Genomic DNA, 15,535 nt, shown 5'->3' with positions numbered 1-15,535 from the left:
GAGAGTAGGACCCTTTAAAGATCAACGAAGCTGCCTAAATGTGGAACCACCAGAGATGGATGAGATACTAAATGAATATTTCCCCTCAGTATTTCATGTGGAGAAAGACATGAAAACCAGGGAAATTGGGGAAATAAATAGTGATATCTGAAAAGAGTCCACATGAAGGAAGAGGAGGCGCTGGAGGTCTTAAATGCATAAAAGTAGATAAATCCCCATGACTTGATCAGGTGTACCCCAGATCATTGTGGGAAACTTTTGATGATTTGTGAGGCCCCTTGCGAGTGTGCTAGAAGACAGGAAGGTGGCTAATATATGCCTGTAAGGCTGTAACAAATATTGACGGAACTATACATTGGTGAGTCCGATGTCAATGGTGGGCAAGTTGTTGAAGGTGATTCTGAGAGATAGGATTTATATGCATTTGGAAAGGCAAGGACTGATTCTTGGGCCAATGGCTGAAGAATAGCAGATGGAGTTCAATTTAGATAAATGCAAGGTGTTGCATTTTGATAAGACAAACCACAGCAGGGCTTACACAATTCATGGTAGATCCCAGGGGAGTGTTGATGAACATAGGCTCTGAGGGGTGCAGTTCCTGGCATCATAGGTAGACAGGGTGGTGAAGAAAGCATTTGGCACTCTTGTCTTTGTTGGTAAGAGCATTGAGTATAGGATTTAGTTGTGGTTGTACAGGACTTTGGTGGGTCCACTTTTGGAGCATTGCATATAATTCTGATCACCTTACTATGGGAAGAATGTTGTTAAACTAGAAAGCATACAGAAAAATTTACAAGGATATTGCCAGGTCTGAAGTGCTTGAGTTATAAGGAGAGGCTGGGATTTTTTTTCCTGGCACATCGAAGATTGAGGGACGACCTTGTAGAGAGTTATAAAATCATGAGAGGCATAGATAAGCTGAACAGCCAAGATCTTCTTTCCAAAGGTAGGGATTCCCAAAACTAGACGGTATACATTTAAGGTGAGAGGGGAAAGATTTAAAAGATACCCGAGGGACAACTTTTTCATACAAATGATGGTGTATGGTGGAATGTGCTGCCAGAGGAATTGGTAGAAGCGGGCACAATTACAACATTTGAAAGACATTTGGATAGGTACATGAATAAGGAATTTCTAGAGGCATCTAGGCCAAATGCAGGCAAATGGGACTAGTTCAGTTTAGGAAACCTGGTCAGCATTGAACAAGTTGGACCAAAGAGAGCTATATGACTATAAAAAAAACTTTAACATATTCCACAGACTGGTCTTTCACAGTCTTTAGTGCGAATTAGCTTTATCCAGTTCACGTGCAGATCAAAATCACCTATGAATACTAGTACCCATTGTCATGTGCCTCACTGACATCCTCATTAATATAATGTCCTGCACAGCTATGACTGTTTGGAGACCTATACAAAACACTTCTACTGCTGTTTGCAGTTTCTTTGCTCAACCCAAATGATTCCATATGTAGTTCTTCCATTCTAAGAACCTCCCATCCTAATGTACTGATCCCATCCCTTATCAGCGCAACACCAACCCCTTTTCCTTTCCCCTCTCCTTTGTAAATGCTGAATAGCCTTGGCTATTGGTCACACTGCAGCCATGTTTCCAGAATGATAATTAGATCATGTTCACTTACTTCTCCTTGTGCTTTTAAGTCATCTGCTTTGTTGCATTTGATAGAGTGTGCTAGATAGAGCTGGAGTTTGTTGTAGGCTGTTTAATAGAATTGATTGCTATGAAGGGTGAACAGTTCTGTTATCACTATATCATGTAAGTTTCAGGATGATAGATATAGATGGACTTTTTGTCCCAATTTGTTTAATAATTTCCATGTCTCTAGCCAAGCGAGGAAGCAATAAAGGGCAGAATGACACGAGCCTATAATGGCTCCTTTCACTAAATGGTCTACAAGCACTCAGTACAAAGGCTCAAAATTGAATAATAACCTCTTATCCAGCATTACCCATCATAGTGGCTAATCTCCTGGTGAGTGAAGTGGGACATCAACAGCCCACTCAGTGGGAGCGAGGTTGCAGATTGAAACTCCCTCCCATAAGAAGGAAAATTTAGCAGGTGAGTCATCCCAGTTTCTACCACTCAAGAGCTCCACAAGACTCCAGGTAATAGTCTCACTTGTTGCCTTAAATGCAGAGAGAAAATTGAGGCCTGAGGAGATAAATAAGTAATACAGCCTCACAAAAACAAAAGTTGTCCAACTTCGGTCACTTGTAACAATGTATTTTTGTTTGTAAGTTCTAATTGTTGCCTTCCAGGGGAAGAAATGGATGTTGTATCCCAACCCAGAGAGCCAATTCAATCAACTGTGTGTGGCATCACTGGAATGGAGAAAACCACAATGGTAAGTCACTTCCTGCCTTATAAACAACCTGAAAATCTTCATCGTTAATATCACTGAAGGAGTAAAGGGAGACAGGCAGCCACTAAAGAGCTGAAACATCTGATCCCCTGCTTGATTGGTAATTCTGACTGACCTGTATCAATTTCATGTCTGTTTACAGAAGGTTATGTGGTGTCAAGCATCTTGTCATTTTCATTGTTGAAATTTCAAGGAGTCTGACTGCTCTTTTTATTTTCCCACTGTAAAAAGGATGTTCTTTTTAACACAGTGAAAAGTTAGAGGTCAATCACATTTTAAGCCTTTTCTTTACACTCCTGTCACTGTAATATCCATTATTTCTACATAATTTTTAATGAGTGATTAGGTAGAAATACCATACCTTGACATGAGCATATGAGGACCCACAGAGTTAGTATATTTTAGGCTCAGATATGGGAGGCAGTGGATACTTTAGCATTAGGAGCATGGGGGGTGGGGGTCATAGAGTGTGAGGAGAACCTTTTGAACTTACCATTCAATAGGATCCCCCATCCAAATTTTACTTCATGATGCTTCCCTGAAAAAAGTTATGGAGGTGTAGACTATGCAATTGTGCCCACCAGATAGAGATATGGGTGTGGACCCATGGCCTGAGACACCTATGCCCTGAAAAATCCTGGTGAAAAATAAGAAAGTCTGGAAAATGCATTGGGAATCCTGGAATTGGGTCCCACTCGCTATGTTCAAAGATCTCCCAATACAACCGGACTCAGTGAATATCTTGTCCAATATTTCAGGCCGATGACCATTCATCAGAACTGAAGAAAGGTAGAAATATAAGGGTTTTTAAATCACAGGAAGGGGAAGGAGAAGCAAAAAGAAAAGGCCTGTGATAGAATTGGGGCCAGCCATTGGAGTTTAACAAATAAAAGATTTCATGACGCAACAGCCAAGCAGTTTGGCAATAGATGTAACGAAGAAACAAAGGTGTCCAAATCAGAGAATTGCTACATAATAAAATGCTACATAAAAACCTTTTAAAATTTTTATTCAGTTCCCGTGAAAGGTCAATGACCTGAAATGTGCTGCGTGACCTGCTGAATTTCTCCAGCTCTTTATCATTCTAATAAAGACCAGACCTGGATAGAACACAAAGCAAATCTGTCACTCCAACCAACTGATGAATTCAAAATGTTTTCCTCTTGAAACATTGCAGCAGAGAAAATTAAGGTGAGATTTAGAAATATGAGGAATTGTTGACTGAGAAGGTAAATGGCAAAACGGCTTCCATCAGCAGGCAGATTGGTAACCAGAGGCCACAGATTTAAGATAATTCACAAATAGTGTAGTGTGTGCTTATGTGCTGAGGTGGGGTCTGGAAGAGAGAGTCAAGGGAACATGAGCAGACTTTTTTTCACTCTAAAATGTGCAGTCTGAAAGAATGGTAGCAATAGATTCAACAATAACTTTCAAAAATTTGTCTACCTAAAAAGGAAACTTTGACAGGAATACTTAGAAAGAGTAGGGAAATGACATTAATTTGACTGGTATTTCTGAGAGTGGGACAGGCACAATGGACCAAATGGCCTCCCTATGTGTTGTTTCATTCTAAACCTCTGTTCAAGGAGGCTACCTGATTGTCAGCCCACCTTATATCAGGTTCTTTTCCAGTGGATCTATCGGACTCTTTAATCCCATCTTTTAATAAATTTATATGGTGACGAAGGAATCGATTTGGAGCACTGAACAAAACATATCCCAATTCAACTTTAGTTCAATCATAACCCATTTGCAGACTCATTCGGCAACATCTGGTGTGGCTGATTGGTAACAAATCATAGAACTGCTCCAAGGCTGCCAGCTGACGAGTGAAGAAGCAGATTATCCTTGCAGCCATCTCACAGCTCAGCTTTTTTTTAATCTTTGAAGAAGATAGCAACTAATAGATTTCAAGCAAAATGTGAAAACCCAATGTATTTGAGATCGGCAAGAGGAAGCCACTGGGACATTAAAAATACCAACATGCACCACTGATCCTGCATTAAATAGGTCAGTTTGAATTATCTTTCGAATAAATTTGATTGTACTCAGACCATACGATGGATTTGAACATACCTGATAGTCATTGACCTACGATTACTCTGGGAGTGGAATAAAAAGAAATCTGTATTTTTAATCAAATGTCTATTTCCCTGTCTGTCAAATTTGATCTCTTATTGAAACATTAATTATTCCTGCAGTCATGATCGTGGTAGAAATGTTGTGTGGCTAATAGTTAATTTTTTAAAATTCATTCTTGGATGTGGGTTATGCCAGCTGCGTCACCATTATTCACCGTGTCTGCTGGTGATAGAGAAGGTGATGGTGAGCCATGCCTTGAACAACTGCTGTCACTGTCGCGTAAGTGCTCCAGCTGTGCCACTAGGACAGGAGTTTCAGGATTTTCATCCAACAATGATGAAAGCACGCAGTATTTTTAAAAACCAATGGTATGTATCTTGATGAGGAAGTTGTGGGAATAGTGTTTCCTTGCTCCTGTTATCCCGGTCCTTTCAAATGGTACAGTCACTATATTGCGGTCTAGCCCGCACTTCCCCTTGCCCCATCTATCCTGAAATCCTTAAATAATTTCACTTGCACATAGAAACATAGAAGATAAGAGGAGGAGTAGGCTGTTCATCCCTTCAAGCCTGGTCCACCATTCAAAATTATTATGGCTGATTGTCCAACTCAGTAATAATGGGAACTGCAGATGCTGGAGAATCCAAGATAATGAAATGTGAGGCTGGATGAACACAGCAGGCCCAGCAGCATCTCTTGTGCTCCTGAGATGCTGCTGGGCCTGCTGTGTTCATCCAGCCTCACGTTTCATTGTCCACCTCAGTACTCTGTTTCTGCTTTCTCCCAATACCTTTTAATCCTTTTAGCCCTAAGAATTGTACCTAATTCCTTCTTGAAAACATTAAATTGTTTTAGCCTCAACTGCTTTCTCTGGCAGAGAATTCCGTAGGTTCACCATTTTCTGACTAAAGAAATTTCTCACCTCAGTCCTAAATGGCCTAAAATGCTACCTTAAACGTAGTCTAAATTTGGAATTAATTTCTTTAAAAATGCAAGTAAAAGATTACAAAGCTGGATTTTATTCTTCAATGTGTTTAGAGACATTTCGGCTATTGAATCATGGCTTACGTGAATGGCTGTGGATATAGCTAAACCTATGGCAGGGATTCTCCAGCTTTGGTAACATAGAAAGACAAGAATCATTGAATCTCTGTAGCGTGAAAGCAGGCCATTTGGCCCATACCAACCGTCCAAAAAGCATCCCACCCAGACCTGACCCCCCAACCTTACATTTCCCATGGCTAATCCACGTAGCCTGCAATGCCTCGTCACATCGGTAATTTAGCGTGGCCAGTCCACCTAACCCTCACATCTTGGGAATCGAACAAATGGAATCGAACCTGTGTCCCTGGTGCTGTAAGGCAGCAGTGCTAAATACTGTGCCACTGTGCCACTGTGCCACCCAAAGAAGGTCATTCAGTCTCTCAAACCTATTCTGTCATTCACTTATATCATTGTTGATCAGCACATCAACTCCATTTACTTGAAATTGGTTCCATAACACTTAAATAGCCTGCATAGATTTTATATGTATCATTAGAGGGGTATTACATATAATACCCTTGCTTACTGATAGCCATTTGCAAGCTTTTATGCAGGAAACAATACTAATTAGCAGAATATTGTTTTCAGCAACTTTAGGATTAAAATCTAAGTACAACCTGCCATAAACTTGCTGGGAAAGCTGGAACATAACCACTACCGAAGCCATTCTTGATTTATTTTGTGACGATTGTGACCATAGTTTGAGTTCCACTTTTTATTTTTTGAAGTGAATTGTGTTTGGTGATCGCTGTTCAATGTTTGATTTCCACAGGGTCAGGTTGCAGTCAGAACACAATTAGGAATTGTTTCATTAAAAGTTCAGGGACCAGACATGTGCAGTACATTACAAGCATAGAAGTAATGAGATGTTATGCTCGCTCTCAGTGACATCCTCATTCCTAATGGCCAGACCCTCATTCAAGCATTGAGTGCCTTGGAGCAATGCCCCAACCCCCACACGTCCCACTCCTCCTCCCTGGAGGAGATAAGTGGGAGTGTTTAAATGGTCTTCTGGTGTAATCAGTTTTTGTGAGATTGAGAGTTTGATGTGGCTTAGATACACAAAACAAATATTTCACCAGCCATGGATTAACTATACCCTGCACCATCGCAGTATTTGCCATCCTTTGAGTTCAACACTTCTCCTCATCTTCTCGATCCCATGTGTGACTAACTTTATGTCATGGATCAAAGCAGGATTACAGTCGAGATAACATTTTTACTCAGTGAACTGTCACAATCTGGAAAACACTGCCTGAAAATGATGGTGGAAGCAAACTTAACCATAACTGGCACAAGGAAATTGGAAATGTCCTCGGAAAGGAAAAAGAAAATGCAGCAATGAACAGATAACTGGGACAGCTAGCTACCTCTTTCAAAGAGCGCTCTGGGCCAAATGGCCTCTTTTTGGGGTGTATGATCCACTTGCTGGATTCTTGTGCTCTCTCTAATGATAAGCTTGGAGGGAGGAAGGCCATTTCATTAGGTGAGATGGTGACACACTGCAACGTTTTCCCATCCCTGCCAGAATAATGTTCTGGGTGGGATAGCCCATGACTAGATTCCCTACTGTGTGGAAATAGGCCCTTCGGTCCAACAAGTCCACACCGCCCCTAGGGGCATCCCACCCAGACCCATCCCGTATAACCCACATACCCCGGAACACTACGGGCAATTTAACATGGCCAATCCACCTAGTCTGCAATTCTTTGGACTGTGGGAGGAAACTGGAGCACCTGGAGAAAACCCACGCAGACATAGGGAGAATGTGCAAACTCTGCACAGACAGTTACCTAAGGCTGGAATCGAACCTGGGTCCCTTGGCACTGTGAGGCTGCAGTACTAACCACTGAACCACCATACCGTCCTATCAACCATCCAACTCTGCCACCTACTGGTGCCCTGATGAGGCCAATAGATGACCCTGTTAGGGCCTCATCCTGCTGCTGCAGTGAATAACCTAGATGAAAGTGGACCTTTGGCCATGTGGCCATGTGCAGCAGCTGAAACAGTGCTGCCTCTTCTTATCACCAATCCAGGGTTCATGGCTGGAGCGTGTGATGTTTGAGGCATCCCTTGATCTAAGGCATGCAGTGCCTGCTTAAGAGTCTGTCCCCTGCCCGTAGTTCCAAACCCACTGCTCCCCATTTGTCATAACATCCTATCCCATGAACCTGCTAGCCCATGAATTTACACTGCACAATCCCAGGACATTCAGCATGTCCTTCTAGTAGCAGCCACAGCCTCCCAAGTTGTGCTGCCAACCTCCCAGGGAGAGCCTGATTGACTTGTGGCCTTTTGTAAAGGGGTAACGCTGTTCTCCAGCCTGCATGCAGGATTCCTGACACTACAACAGGATTGCCTGATGCCCCTACAATAAGCAATACAGGAAGGGAACAATATCTGGGTGCTTGTATGCAGGGATTTGACTTAAGGCATAACATCCATAAACTTGGACTTTTGACTTTAAAATGCCATTACTCCATATCAGCAATGTCCTGTTCATGTCTGGACCACTTTGCCAATCAACACAAAAAGCTGATCAGCCCAAGCTCAGACCTCATCTCTTTGCTAGCTACAAGATAAAATCAGTGTTAAAGTCACTTTGTACTCATTCGACATTTGACTACACTCCTTAGTCAATCATTGTTATAACAAGGTGGCTTAGGTAAACATTAATGCTCCTGCTGGAAACTGGAGTGCTCTCTACCCATTTTATGATCAATCATTTATTGCTGTTGGGATCTTGCTGTGCACAAATTACCAATTGCTGATGTACTGACCACAGTTACACTTATACAGTACCTTTTTCAAAGAAGTCCCAATCTTTTTAAAAAGAAGTCACAGCAGCAAAAACTGTCAACATTTGACACCTTCACGTTTCGTATGAAATGTAAGGATAGGTGCAGTTATCCATTTTGGTAGGAAAAATAAAAAAGAATACAGAACCGTTTTTGAATGGTGAGAGACTGGAAAATGTTAGGATTCAGAGTGAACTGGTTGTCCTTATATGTCCAATCACAGAAAGTTAACTTTCAGAGATGGCCAGCAATTAAATTAGTCAGTGCTAATACATCAGTAGAGAAGGGACACAATAAGTAAGCACTGCAATTCCTGTTGGTGGCTGTCTATCCTGAAACTCGTTTATAGTAGGCGGTATATAATAACCTCTAAATTTGTGAACAATTAGAATAAAGTAATTTGTATTTTTATAGCATCCTATCACATTCTTAAGACATCCACCTATAGCCAAGTGTTTGGTTACTGCTCGTAATTACATAAAAAGGTGCTGGAGTCGGCCATTTAGCCCTTCAGCCCTGCTGTGCAGTTGAGCAAGGCAGGAATTGCAAAACTCAATTCATTAATCTTGGAACAAGAACTGGAAAATGTTGTCTTGGAAACCTTCAGCAAGGTAGATCAAACTGATGACAGCAACGCAGTAAAGAAACACCAGAAGCAATAGTTGGCCGTTTCCATGGCAGCAGATCATGAGGGGAATAAAACAGTTGGGTTGAATGTCATTTTGCTATCAGGCATACGAGGTAACCCGTGAGCTAGGGCAGTTATAGCTCTCAGGGCTCAGTTTGCCCCAGCATATGCCCAATGAGTGATAAAGACTGATGCTTAATACCGGGCTGAACAATTCCTCTCAGCTTCAGTAAAGATTCCAGGCTAGGGTGCTCTTTTGAGAACCCTTTTTTAAAATTTATTCATTTTGTGGGATGTGGGTTTTGCCAGCATTTGTTGCCCATCCCTCATTGGCCTTGAGAAGGTGGTGGTGAGCAGCCTTCTTGAACATGGCAGTGCACCTGCTGTCAGTTAACCCACAGTGCCATTAGAGAGAAAATTCCAGGATTTTAACCCAGCGACAGTGAGGGAATGGCAATATATTTCCAAGTCAGCATGGTGAGTGGCTTGGAGGGGAACTTAGAGACGGTGGTGTTCTCATGTATGTGATGCCTTTGTCCTTCTAGATGGAAGTGGCCTTGGGTTTGGGAGATAGTGTCTGAAGATCTTTGGTGAATTTCTGCAGTGTATCTTGTAGATAGTACACACTGCTGTTACTGAGCGTCGGTGGTGGAGTGAGTGGATGCTTGTGGATGCAGTGCCAATCAAACAGTTGCTTTCTCCTGGATGATGCCAAGCTTCTTGAGTGTTGTTGGAGCTGCACATATCCAGACAAGTGGGGAGTATTTCATCACACTCCTGACTTGTGCCTTGAAGATGGTGGACAGGCTTTGGGGAATTAGGAGGTGAGCTACTCACAAGTTAGAGTGTGGATTCAATAGGCCAAATGGCCAGCTTCCATGCTGTAGGGATTCGATGATTCTGTGATCTGCTGACTGGTAATAATTCTGGGAATAATATCTGGTAAGATCCTGAAGAAGTGGTAGTTTAAAAGACATTTGAATAAGCCAATGAATAAGAAATGTTTGGAGGGGTATGGGCCAGGAGCAAATAGGTGGGGCTTGTTGACTTTGGGATTATGTTCAGCATGGACTGGATGAACCAAAGGGTCTGATTCCTCGCTGAATGACTCTAAGATGGGGTGGAAATTAGATATTAGGGATGTCATAGGGATGTGGTAGGTCATTAAAATGAATATGGTGAAAGAATGGCGCAAGGACTCGTTTCAGCCTGACAAACTATCCAAAAGACTTAATTTCAAAAATATTTAATCAGCTGTAAAGTCTTTTGGATGTTTTGCAGTTATGAATGATACAATATAAATTCAAATTTGCTACTACAAATAGTGAAACTCGTACCAAATTTACTGTTGCTAGAAAGGACATGTATTTGTACACAGGACGCATTCTCTGTCAACCAAAGGAATATGTTCAAGCCTTGGGCCTTTTTTTGAATTATTTGTGCGCTTGGGGAGCGTACAGCTCCAGGATGTTCTCCATGACAGTGTTACAACCCAAGTTGAGTTACCAAGTCAATGATCTTTTATCCAGTAACATAAGTTGTTGTAATCTTTAGAAATTTGACATTCACATTTGGCATGTGAGATTTGACAAATTTGCATTTGTCACTAGATGAAACATTTCAGCAATATTCCAGTTCTGTATTATCAAGCGACTGAAATAGAAGTACTTGGGTTTACAAATTAGGCAGTCTTTTTACTGAAAGTTTGAGAACATTTTGTACTTTTAAGTAGCACTGTCAATAACTTGAAAGCATAAGCATTAATCTCAATTCAGTTGAAGTTAATTGACACTGTCACATACTGAGTGCATCACATGCTAAAATGAAATTAATATTATTTATTCATTCCTTTCCTGCCAAAAAGACTACTGATTTCCTCTGAAATATTCATGTGTCAGCTGGTTGCTGACACCCACAGCCTATTCTTTAGGTAGCAATGTTGGAAACATTGGCCCAGCAGCATAACAGCTTTAGAAATAGCTGTCAGCAAGACAAGCATCAGACTTATCCTAAATGAAAGTAGACCTGTAGGCAGTCTGATGGAGAGTTCAAAAGAGATAACACCAAAACAGATGGATAGACTGAGGCTTCCATGGATGACTGATCAAATTAGAATTGTGTACAAATTGGGGGGAGTGAAAGTAAAATTGCACATGAAGAACATCAGAACCAGTATTCTATAAAATGAAAGCACTACGTAATGCATACAATAAAATTTGAGCTGAACACAAATGTCAGAATTATACTTGGACTGTAATTGGTCGAATAACATTGGAACCATCCATATCCTGTAGAATCACATGGAAGCTGCACACAAACTATAAAGGAATTATTTAACAGTGCAGCACAAAACGAGGCTACTTGGCTGATCAAGTCTGCACAACATTTTTCAAAAGGCAAAGTTAGTCTCATGTCTGTTCTTTTGACAGCTAATTCTATTTTTTTTGTCCTTCAACTGTCAATCCAAATCACCTTTGAAGGATACTATTAACACCACCTTATTAAGCAGCACGTTAAACATTCTAACCACTTGTGTTACAAAGTTTAGTTTCACATCATCTCTGACTGTTTTGCCCGTCATCTTAAATCTGTATCCTTTCTTTCTGCCAATTTTTCAATGATTGAGAACAATTTCTTTTATTTGCTCTTTCTAAACTTTTCTTAATTTTAAACAAATGCTATCCAATCTGCTCCTAACTACTCTGAGGAGAACAATCATAGCTTCTCCAGTTTCTCTCATAGTCGCTAATCACTGGATTTGTTCTGGTAGCCACATCTGTATCCTCTCTAAAGCCTTCATGACTTGCCTAAATTGCCCAGAATGCACACAGTATTTCAGCTGGGACCAAGTGAGTGTTTGATATAGGTTCATAAACCCAGCCTTTGTGCTCCACTTAGATCCTATTTTCTTCAAGATCTCATTGTCAAGCAGAACAACTTGAATGCTACTGTTGTAACTTAATTTACTTCCTCTCACAGTGGCTACTGTTTTAGTCTGAACAGCAATGTTAGTATTTATTAGGCCCCAAGGCAAATGCTGTTAAATGTAATATGTGGCTGTTTCACGACACATCTGTCAAGGAAGCGATGAGAAGCAACAGGGCAGAGATGTATTGAAATAAAAGCTAGATAAGCTCCTGAAGGTGAAAGCAATAAATGGTCATGTGGACAGGATTGGGTGAAATGGAATGAGAGAATTCTTATGGGGACCGTAAGTACATGTCTAGACAGCTTGGAATGAATGACCTGTTTCCACATTATGTAGTCTATACCAGCAACTTTCATCTTAACCTGATATTAATCTGCAAACTGAAAATGCATAGAAAGGTTGTAGCTGAGCAACCACAGAATGATCAACATTAACATTCAGTCAAAGAATGGAGGAAACAATTAAAGCTGATGTGTTCTGAGGCAAGTTATTCAAAAAGAGAAATCTTGCAGTGTTGTCAGAAAGTCTTTCTTTCACAGCAAGCAGGATCCATGCAGAACAGTAGCTTCCAGGTTAGATTGGGCAACTGAAGACCTTGGAACGATTTAAGAAGTAAATGGTTTCTGCAATTGGTAAGCTTTAGAATTTCTCTGGAAGGATGACAGATTGAATCTGGACTATAGCAAGCTGCAACTCTGATGGCACCAAGGTGAGCTTTGATTTCAACACAGCAGCTGCCCAACCCTAGAAAGAGGAATTGCATTAAACATTGCAAAATCGAGCCTTGAAGAGTTGAGAGAAGAAAGTTCGGATAAATAACACACAAAAGGTAAAAAAAGAAGCAAGGATGGTCTTGGAAATCAGAAATCCTTTTCCCTGAAAAGTTATTGTGGTTTGGGGTGAGCCTGAACTGAAGATTTCAAAACCATGATCAACAGTGTTTTCTTTGCTATGAATGGTTATTGATGATTATGAATCAAAGAGATTAAATAGAATTAAGGTACGGGTCAGCCATGTTCTAATTGAATGGTGGAATAGGTCTAAAGGCTAAATAGTCACCTCCTATTCCTGCCAGGAAAAGGAAGATTGGAGTTTTGAATAAGATCGGGAATTGAGTACAAACCTCAGTATCCTACTGTGAAGAAGGTGTCAAAATAAACTCAACACATCTAAATGCAGCACTTTAAGGCATTTAATTCATCTCATCAACCAAGGAATTAATGATAACCATTGGCTTTCAGGGGCATTGGGCACAGGAAGATCCCTTGAAAAACATTTACAAACACCTCATTTCTTCTTTTCATTGCTACATTAATTATTCATCAGAGCAAAATATGGCCAGTTCATTAAACTGAAATATTAACATTCAAATATATTTACATTCAATGGCATTGCTGTATCTCCCACTGTCAACATCCTGAGGGGTTCCCACAGACTAGAAACTGAACTGGCAACCATATACATTCTGCTACAAGGGCAGATCTGAGGCTAAGAATACAATATCAAGTAACTCACCTCCAGTCTCCCTAATGTCTGTCAGCCTCTACAAGTCATGTCAGGAGTTTAATGGAATACTTTCCACTTGCCCAGACAACTGCAGCTCCAACAACACTCAACATTGATTGACACCACATCCACAAACATTCAGTTACTCCACCATCAGTATTCAGGAGTAGCAGTGTGTGTTATCCACAAAATGTACTGCAGAAATTCACCAAAGGTCCTTGGACAGCTCCTCCCAAATCCATGACCAATTCCGTCTACCAGATAATGGGAGCAGATACATGTGAACACCACCACTTTCAATTTCCCCTCCAAGCCACTCACCATCCTGATTTGGAAACATATTGCCATTTCTTCACTGTCACTGGGCCAAAATGGTGGAATTCCCTCCCTAATAGCACTGAGGGTCAACCTACAGCACATGGACAGCAGCAGTTAAAGAAGGCAGCTCAACCCAACCTTCTCAAAGGCAACTGGAAATGGCATTGAAGCTTTAAAGGGAAGCTAGATGAAAGGATGTGGGAGCATGTCAGCAATACCTCAATTTAAAAATTCATATCCTTGATTTCAAGTGCCTCACTCCTCCCTATTTCAGTAATCTCTCAAAATATCTACTCTCACTTAACTTAGGCCTCCTGCTATCCTCAATTGTATCTCATAGCGTCACCACAGTGTGGAAGCAGGCCACTCAGTGGATCAAGTTCACACCAAAGAGCATCTCTGTAACCTTGCATTCCCCACGGTTAATCCAAAAAGCCTGCACATCTTTGGACTGTGGGAGGAACCCATGCAGACATAGAGAGAATGTGCAAACTCCACACAGTCAGTCACCAGAGGGTGGAATTGAACCCAGATCCCTTTCACTGTGAGGCAGCAGCAAGCCACTGAGCCACCATATTTGCTGCACAGTTGCTGGTCCTCATTTACCTGGATCCTGAGTTCTAGAGTTCCCTCTCTAAATGTGGAGAACTTTTGACCTCACTGCCCCCTTTTATTTCACTCTTTGAGCTGGTTTTTGTTCATTTGCCTCAAGTATCTTCTTTAGTGAGTCGGTATCAAATTAACATCCCTGTGAAGTGCCTTTACCTAAGTTAAAAAGTGCTATGAAAATACAAGTTGTTGTTGACACACAGCAAGTAATAGATAGGAGATAGGAGTCTCTTTTGGAAGCAAACAGGCCAATTTCTGGGCTGTTAACTTTCATGTTATACCCTGCAAACTTCTTGACTGTGATGGGGACACAGGAGAACAGGAATCCTTCATCTGCTGAAGAGTTAAACAGAAAAGGGACAGAGACGGGGTTAACTCCAAATTCCGAGGTCATGATTTTGCTTTTCCAAAAAGTAATTGGGCACCGATTTGATTGGACCTGTGTTTTTGACTGGTTCCCAGCACTCCAGACAAAAGGAGGGAGGGATGTTTGAAGTGGGTGTACTGCTCTGAGTCAAACTGACGGCATTGACAGTGTGAGGCAGTTCCCCTCCGCTTGTTCCGATCCGTACTACTGTGCGTTGGGAGGCTACTTGAGAGGCCGAGAGAGAAGAAAGCCACACACACACACACACACACACACACAGACACAGCCTGGAATTCATCTATTATTTAAAGAGGAAATGTGAGAGACACCGGGATCGGAAATAGGACAAGTGGAGTGACCAGTTTCAGCCGAACCTGCCCACAGAACGCTCCTGGACATCCACAAACTTCGCTGTAACCTGCCCCACTTTTGCGTGATCTGAACTGTGGGCGCAAAAGTTGCCGGACAGAGTCAGGTAAGTGTTTAGATGGGGAGGGGGTGGCACCTAAGGAAGCTTAACTGCTTCAGAAGCAGGGGCTTTGCCGAAGACAAAATGTGTAATGAAACGCAGCCTGCAGAGTGCACTCTCCACCCCAAAACCTTCACTGCGGTTTCGGATTAGGTTTCTGGTGGAGCCGCCACTGCAGCGTTTGGATTTAGCAATGACTGTCCGGTATAGTGCTGCCCTCCGGCTCTACCTCGCCTCCCTTTTATCATTCAGGAGGTGAAAATGGAGGAGTCGAGGACTGCCTGGCGGGGGGAGTGGGGGTGGTGGGGCACATGCCGCGAATGAGTGATAGGGCGATAACAGTAGACACATGTTTTACAAGGGGTCTGGAGTCCCCAGGGGAATTTCATTCCGTTGGAG

General features: G+C 41.7%; 1 protein-coding gene across 6 annotated transcripts in view; it reads left to right on the top strand.

Moving 5' to 3' along the window:
* LOC125451012 (paralemmin-2-like) overlaps window positions 1–15,535 on the top strand; it is a 438,977-nt gene that overhangs the window by 271,679 nt on the left and 151,763 nt on the right. For 5 of the 6 annotated variants that reach the window (XM_048527624.2, XM_048527622.2, XM_048527625.2 and 2 more), the window contains one exon: window positions 2,280–2,365. In XM_048527624.2, the coding sequence (XP_048383581.2) occupies window positions 2,280–2,365 (86 nt within the window). Of the gene's footprint in view, window positions 1–2,279; window positions 2,366–14,827; window positions 15,143–15,535 lie in introns of those variants that run through there. The other variant, XM_048527629.2, reaches the window with a different exon arrangement.

The sequence above is a fragment of the Stegostoma tigrinum genome, chromosome 3, assembly GCF_030684315.1.
Source record: "Stegostoma tigrinum isolate sSteTig4 chromosome 3, sSteTig4.hap1, whole genome shotgun sequence".
In the NCBI taxonomy this organism is placed as follows: Eukaryota; Metazoa; Chordata; class Chondrichthyes; order Orectolobiformes; family Stegostomatidae; genus Stegostoma; species Stegostoma tigrinum.
The sequence above is the reverse complement of the archived record's forward strand: the minus strand, read 5'-3'. Positions and strand labels throughout refer to the sequence as shown.